Source organism: Salvia hispanica, chromosome 4, assembly GCF_023119035.1.
Source record: "Salvia hispanica cultivar TCC Black 2014 chromosome 4, UniMelb_Shisp_WGS_1.0, whole genome shotgun sequence".
Taxonomy (NCBI): Eukaryota; Viridiplantae; Streptophyta; class Magnoliopsida; order Lamiales; family Lamiaceae; genus Salvia; species Salvia hispanica.
In genome coordinates this window covers 8,712,707-8,720,923 of record NC_062968.1, presented here as the reverse complement: position 1 = coordinate 8,720,923, position 8,217 = coordinate 8,712,707, and the positions used below count along the sequence as shown (strand labels likewise).

The 8,217-nt window shown below is 36.8% G+C and overlaps 1 protein-coding gene and 1 long non-coding RNA gene across 2 annotated transcripts in view; one reads left to right on the top strand and one right to left on the bottom strand.

Annotated features, from left to right (window-relative positions):
* Positions 1-269: 269 nt before the first annotated feature.
* Positions 270-1,063, bottom strand: LOC125185570. The gene has a single exon (XM_048082124.1). It carries the CDS (start codon positions 1,043-1,045, stop codon positions 407-409), a length of 639 nt encoding a protein of 212 aa, XP_047938081.1. The 5' UTR covers positions 1,046-1,063; the 3' UTR covers positions 270-406.
* Positions 1,064-7,411: 6,348 nt separating this feature from the next.
* LOC125217520 overlaps positions 7,412-8,217 on the top strand; it is a 1,880-nt gene continuing 1,074 nt past the window's right edge. Inside the window, exon 1 of the long non-coding RNA XR_007175740.1 lies at positions 7,412-7,847. This is a non-coding gene — a long non-coding RNA (uncharacterized LOC125217520). The remainder of the gene's footprint in view (positions 7,848-8,217) is intronic.

Genomic DNA, 8,217 nt, shown 5'->3' with positions numbered 1-8,217 from the left:
TAAAGAATTATATTCCTTTGCACATTTTTACCAAAATGGGAATCAAATTACTTTCCCAAAGTAAATTCAATTCCACTAATATTGATAAGAGGGCTCGAACTCGACACCTCCACTAATATTGATAAAAGGACTCGAACTCGGCACCTCAGTGAATAATGTCTAAGCTCTTTGTCATTAGGACAAAGGCCCTGGACCATAATAACTAACTCTCATTTTGTACGAAAAGTTAAATTTTTTACTAGGATATATTGTTTTGCGAAGAAAACTGCTACATCGAAAAACTTCATAAAAATTAATCGGAGTAAGTTGTTTTCTACATTATACAAATTTCCATCTCTCCACATGCGAAAAGAATCAAATAATCGTCCATTCAAATCCAATAATAACATTTTATGCATACAAATGATCAATTCCGAAAGATAACTTCCTCCCCTGATTTCTGATCGATACCTTTGATCCACCTACTTCGACCCTTTGTTCCGGCTGAGGTCCCACCCACCACATGAGCGATGCCGACGCCGTCCCCGACCGGCAGAAACACCGACCGCATGACCCTCGACTCCCTCCGGAGCATGGCCCGCCAGCTGAGGTCGGAGGTAGCGTTCTTGCATATCAAAACAGCCCCCCTCTCTCCTAATTTAGCAGCCCTAATCATCCTCGCAAACTCATCTCTCCTGCAATCAACAACTAGAAAATCTATCCCTTCCAATCCCCCCATGGCTCCCTCAACTATAACCTCATCGGCCATACGTCCCGACTGAGCCATGGCGTCTTTGTACTCCGCCATCGACTCCTTATCTGGGACTACACAAATATGCCTGCCCCCGCTGTGCTGAGTCGCCACAGCGAGGCCAATGCTCGTTTCAACAACGCCTCCCCGTGACCATGTCTCCACGACTACTTTCGCATTCCATCCGGCCGCCATGGCAGAAATGAGTTCCGCCAGGCTCGATTCATGTGAAAGCTCACACTGCATCGTACTAATCGATTTTACGGTATCAATATAGGCCTTGGATGCTGTTTCCGGCGACCAAACTAGCTTCATTTTCTCTTCCTATTTCCTTGTTTGCCAAGTTATTGAGGCAAAAAGTTTAGAACATGGTTTTATAAAGTGAAGGAAAGAGAAAAAATAGCATGTCAAGTTGTCAACCATTAAAAAATCAATCCAGGCTAATCCAACGTGTGGATTGGCATTGACTGAATAATGGATTCCATGGTATTTTACAATTGTATTTTATTTTCCTGCACTAGTTCAAACGGAAATACTATAATACCTCCTCCACGAATTCTAATGATAAGTTATGCGTTTTTTCTTTAATAAAAATAAACACAGTAGGGAATATAAGTTAATCAACTAAGAAAATGAATGTACTACTCCCTCCGTCCCGGCTAAGATGACACATTGCTTAGCCGGCACGGGATTTTAGGAGTTATTGATTAAAGTGTTTAATTGGAGACAAAAAAGGTGGGTGTAAGTATTAAAATAGAAAGAGAAAGGAAGATGAATATTTTAATAAGAGTGATAAAAAGTGGTTGAGTGTAGTAATTAGAGAGAGAAAGTTTCCAAAAGAGGCAATGTGTCATCTTAGTTTGGACAAACTAAAAAGAAAAACGTGTCATCTTAAGCGAGACGGAGGGAGTAATATAATAAAATGGCGGCTAGAGTTGACGTGGAAAGAAAGAAATTGATTATCAGCCCATAGTAAAATTGGTGGAAATTGTCACGTACACGGTTTCAAACTTTGTACATGAACATTTTAAATTATGTCATTGACTTCAATTAACACATCTCAATCCCATTGCTATTGGGTAATCAGATCACCACGTCACGCCTACGTTAGAAAATATATAATTATTTTCACATAACATTTTGCATGAAACGATAGATCTATACCATAGAACGATTCACGTATGTAGTTTGGAACATTTACACCAAAAGATAATACTAATCAAAACTGATAGTAGAGTCCATACAAAGTCTCTGAATTGCTAAATTTCTTCGTAGAGGAAGATTATGTTGGAATCGTGTTTGTCAATTGACTTTGACCCACATAAATGTGATGAGACATTTAATTTTGTAAAATTAAATGCACAAGCGACGATCTATTTTCGGAGTAGATGTCCGTGATATATTCATTTTCTCTAAACAGATTCCCGGTGAATGAGAAATTATAAATTAAAGCATGTCACAATTGTGAGCTATAAAGGAGCTATGAGATAAAATCAAGAGATTAATTAAAAGTGTTAATTATCTCACATTGGTGGAGAGCGGGACTTTTTTATAATAGCAATCCCGGGATTTTGATTTAAACCCCTACCCAAAATATCGGTTATTTGGGGTTTAAAAAACCCGCACCTTTGATAAGTCAAAGAAATGCATAATCAATATATGCTCAATGCTAACATATGTAGATTAAGAAATAGTATTTTATCAAGACCTAGTCTTTCGTAGATAGCATAAAGACACGTCCTTGCTAGATCCGTTCGGTGCTATACCACACCAATGTCATCTTATTTCGCAAGGCTTGAAATATGCAGACCGACATTGCAACCTTTCACGATAGGTAGCCAAAGCCTATCTAGGTTGTGAAATTCTTCTTTTCTTTTGCAAAGCATTGCATAGACCCGACCGTGTTACCTTAAAGTGGACGACTTACAACCGGTCTACTAAGCAAAAGACTTAGACTTTGTTTACTTCTTATGCATTTAAATGTTTGTAAAACATCTTATAAATGCACAAGCAAACACAATGTAATAATAATAGTGGTTTTAAATTTTCATTGTAATTTTCCCCTTACTTTAATCCGACGAAAATTTAGTTTTCAATTTTAATTTGTTTTATTAGCCGTTTTTATCTAATTATTTTTAGTCCGATAATTTTAATTGTAATTGAATTAAAATATACAACAAATAAAATAAAGTGAAATGCGGCTAAAAAAAGTGGTAAAGCACTGAATAGATCTAACAGCAAGACTTGTCTTTGTGTTATCTACTTAAAGGCGAGGCCTTGATAAATATTTGTTTTATAATCAATGTAGGTTAGCATTGAGCATACGGTATTGATTATGCATTATTTTGACTTATCAAATGGTGCGGGTTTTCGTAACCCAATAATCCTGATAAATTGGGTAGTGGTGATTAATATCTAGCGGTGCTAGGATTGCTATTATATTGAATCGTGCGCGAGGTGAGTCTCGTTTGATAATGTCCTCAAGAGGAGCGCGAAACAAGGTTTTATTATTCGGAACCTAGCTAGTTGGAGTTTGATCACTCTATGAATAATAAATAAACGTTTCATGCTAAGTCCACTTTTGGAATTAATAAGAAATTAATTAATTAAGTCTATAGCAGACATTAATTAATTAATGGACATTTTTATCTTAAGCGCGAGAAATGAAAGTTAAAACGGAAAACCGGATTACTTATGATTTCGGATTTGGATGGGGAGAGTTCAATATTACTTCTGTAGTGGGCTGCTCGTAATATTCCAATTAAAGCTTATATTAAATTGTGGATTCAATTTAATTAGTAAAAAGTAAATTGGATGAGCCCATATCCAAAACCTTCCATAGATCCCCTGTCTGGGCCCAAAAGGAACTTAATATAAATAGGAGAATAAAGGAGACGAAAATCATAATTTTTACTACCAAAATTTTCGTCTCCCTCTAGTAAGAGGAGTTCGAAATTTTCCTCTAGTTGGAAAAGGATTTCTTCTGCCTTCTTTATTTAAGTCATAGTATTCCGGTAAAATCAGCCCACACTGATATTGGAGTACAGCTCGGGAACCAGAGAGAAGATCCGTGGTCTAGTATTCAAAGCGTCACGTGGAGAAGTCGCTAGCCATCATCGATTCTTTGGAGAATTAATTAGGTATTATTTCTGCTCCGTAGAAAAGCATGTTTTAGGTTTGAATATACTTAAAGCATGATTAATTCAAGTTATGAGCATAATACATGTGAGAATTACGCGAATAGATTTTGTCTAAATAATATGCTAAATAGATCTGATTATTATGTGATTTATTTGTTCGATTAATTATTAAATTATGAATTCGAAACGCGCTTCCGCTACCAGTTCCTTCAGCCCCGTGCCCCGTTTGGCCGAGCGCCATGTGTCAAAAAGTCCACGATGGACCCCGACGCACAGCGGGTCCCAAAAGGTCCACGACGGACCCCGACGCACAACGGGTCACAAAAGGTCCACGACGGACCCCGACGCATAGCGGATCCCACACGGTCCATGATGGACCCCGATGCATAGCGGGTGACAAAAGGTCCCCGATGGACCCCGGCGCATCGTGTGACCAAAAGGTTCACGATGAACCCCGTCGTGTAGCATATCCAGATGCATCAGTCTCCTCTAGCTCCCGTAACGGCTTGTAACTCCCGGCAGTTACAGTTAAGCCATCATGGCACACATAATGGCCGTTGACTCCATCAATGCCCAATGAGTGGACATGGCCTATAAATAGTCATGCATCCATTGCATTCTCTACACTAGACACAACAACATTGCATATTATTTTGCATAGCTCTCTCCCTCTCTCTGCATAGTCTTCCGTCGAAGCTCTGTCCTCTGTTAGGGTTGGTATACTGAAAAACATGTTTCGAGCAAGTTTCGCGCGAATAGAATCTTGCTTGTATACGTAAAACTCTACAATCCACTTTTAACCCGATTCAGTATTATTCGAGCAGTCTCGCACGAATAGAATCACTATTATTATTACATTGTGTTTGCTTGTGCATTTATAAGATGTTTTACAAACATTTAAATGCATAAGAAGTAAACAAAGTCTAAGTCTTTTGCTTAGTAGACCGGTTGTGGGCGTCGTCCACTTTAAGGTAACACGGTCAGATCTATGCAATGCTTTGCAAAAGAAAAAGAAGAATTTCACAACCTAGATAGGCTTTGGCTACCTATCGTGAAAGGTTGCAATGTCAGTCCAATTATTTCTAAGCCTTACTGAAATAAGATGACATTGGTGTGGTATAGCACTGAACGGATCTAACAGCAAGACGTGTCTTTATGCTATCTACTGAAAGACTAGGTCTTGATAAAATACCATTTCTTAATCTAAATATGGTATTGATTATGCACTACTTTGACTTATCAAATGGTGCGGGTTTTTTCGCAACCCAATAATCCTGATATATTGGGTAGTGGTAATTAATATTTAGCGGTGCTAGGATTGCTATTATGTTGAAACGTGCACGAGGTGAGTCTCATTTGACAATGTCCTCAAGAGGAGCTCGAACAATGTTTTATTATTCAGAAAACTGGCCAGTTGGAGTTTTATCGCTCTATGAATAATAATTAAGTGTTTCTTGCTAAGTCCACTCTTGGAATTAATAATATGTTAATTAATTAAGTCCATAGCAGACATTAATTATTTAATGGACATTTATATCTTAAGCGCGAGAAATAAATAATAAACAAAGTGGAAACCCGGATTACTTGTAATTTCGGATTTGGATGGGGTGAGTTCAATATTACTTCTGTAGTGGTTGCTCGTAATATTCCAATATAAGCTTGTATTAAATTGTGGGTTCAATTTAATTAGTAAAAAACTAATTGGGGGAGCCCATATCCAAAACCTTCCATAGATCCCTGTCTGGGCCCAAAAGGAACTTAATATAAATAGTAGAATAAATGAGACAGAATAATTAATTATTGTGGGAGAAAAACAACGTCCACTCCTTTTAGAGTAGGGACGATTTTTTCTTTTATTTCTCCTCCGTGAGATTTTCAGCTCCTCATCCGTGAGGAATTTTCTGTCTTCTTTATTCTAGTCCTAGTATTTTGATAAGATCAGTCCACCCTGATATCAAGATACAGTTCGGGAACCAGAGAGAAGATCTGTGGTCTAGTATTGAAGATCATCGTGGAGAAGGCACGAGCAATCGACGATTCTTTGGAGAATCAAAATCGGTAGCCTTAAACTGTAGAAATCATGTTTTAGGATTTATATTTTCTAAGCATGAATTATTTGCGTTCTAGCATGCAATTATCTGTTTAACATGTGAATTGATTAATCGCATAATCGATCAAATAGATCCGTATCTGATTTATTTGTTTTGTACAAGTCTTCCGTTGTGCAAGGGGCACCATAACCCCAGCACCCTCGCCATCTTCCAGTTCGCCGGAGTTTGTTCCATCTGCGATGCTGCAACGAACAAGATGAAGCCGTTTTATCTTTGGGGACGACACGCCAATCCGAGAGCACTACCAGGCGTATCTCGTCTTGCGGAAAGAGGACTCCTCGACTCGGCTTACAACTTATTTACGGTTTACAGTTTCGATTATTGTTTTATTATTTCAATTCAGTTTATTGTACTTTTATCTCCATTCTTCATTTGGGTTGTATTACGTCCGGTTAGTGTATCTTTGTATCACTGTTAAATTAAAAAAACCCAACATATTAGCCTAGATAAATAAAATAATAGTACACCGTCCACCAAAAATATAGTCCCTCCCTTCCAAAATATTTAAAGCATTTCTTTTGAATACTAGATTTAAAAAATTATTATATTAAAGATTAAAATAAAGAGAATAGAGTACAAGAGATATAAAGTATGAGTGAGAATAAAGTATTTGTTCAAAATAAAAATGACTCAACTAACTTGGAGCTAGGGATGTCAATCCAGGTTGAAACCGACAAGTCTACCATAATAACTCGATAATCTCACAAACCAAATACAAAAATGGCCTAATGGAAATGGAAATGATTCAACTAATTATGTAATCTTTACTCTACTTTCTTTTGTTATTGTTAACCAGTTTGCTGTTATATTTGGTTTTCGATTCTTTCTCCTCATTATTCTATCCGTCCCCCATTAATTGACACTAATTTCACTCTTTTTCCATCCCAATTAATTGACATTCCATTAACTCATTCCACTGACATTTTATTATAAAATTAATACTCTCTCCGGCCTATAAAAATAAGTGCACTTTCTATTTCAATCTGTCCCATTAAAATATGAGCATTACTAATATACATCAGTTTATTTACTACAACTTATTAAACTATGACTCACCGTTACAACTCATTAACACTAAGACCATGTTTGGTTGACGGAAAAGTAAAATTGACAATGAAAATGATTTCTAAGAAAATGAATCGCGGGAATGTAACTCCTAACAACTTTACTCTCCTGTGTATATAAAATTAATAAATTTTATATTTGATTTTAAAAATAAACTAAAAATATATAATACTCCCTCCGTCCCACAATAACAGTCACACTTTACCATTTTTGTCAGTCTCATAATAAGAGTCACACTTCATTTTTACCATAAATAGTAAGTACTCCCTACGTCCCATGTTACTTGAGTCGTATTCCTTTTTGGGTTGTCCCAAGTTACTTGAGGCATTTCCTTTTTAGGTAAAAATTAGGGAATATTAATAAACAATTAACTCTAATTAATCTATCCCTTATTGTAATTAACAAATTAATCTCTCTGACACCCACTCACCCACCACTCACCCGTAACATTCATTTTACACATTCTTCTTTCTCACTCTTCAATCATCCTCTCCAGTTTCTCTCTCTATTCAATTATTGAATCCCTAAATTCCGCCTCATCTATGCAAAAAATCTCTACATTCCAGAGGTGAACTCCTATTTTTCACCTCCATCTTCGCGACTCTCTATATCTGAGAGGTGAAACCCTAAATTTTCATTGGGTTCTCTCTTTCGTCTCTCTCTTCCGCCTACTTTGCCCTCTTGGTTCTCTCGGATCTACCATGCCCGGCTAGAGGATTTGTCAGGGTGGATGGATTAATTCATGTCTCCCACGCACGCCGATTATAAAAAATTGCATCTAGACGTTTGGTGATATTTTTGGTGAGATTCTAAAAATTTGCATTTGCATCTAGACCTTTGGTGAGATCTTTAAAATCCAGAATAGATTGACATAATTGTTGGGATGGATAGAGTGTTAGATTTTGTTTGTTATGTTCTTGTGTTGTTTGTGCTTGGATTGGATTATGTTATAAGCTTGGGTAGAATTGTGTTGTGAGCTTGGATGAGATTGTTAACAAAATGCATTCTTTAAAAAAAAAAACATTCTTATCAGCATATGCATTCCTTACAAAAAGACCATCAAACGTCTTTACAAAAACCAATATGCATTCATCACAAATCTGCATCTTTGCAAAATACCATATGCATGTTTACAAAAAACCATTATGTCTCCTTTCTAAAACAACTCCAT

Coding starts and splice junctions, on each gene's coding strand:
- LOC125185570 (XM_048082124.1), bottom strand. CDS start 1,045: ATGAAGCTAGTTTGGTCGCCGGAAACAGCATCCAAGGCCTATATTGAT.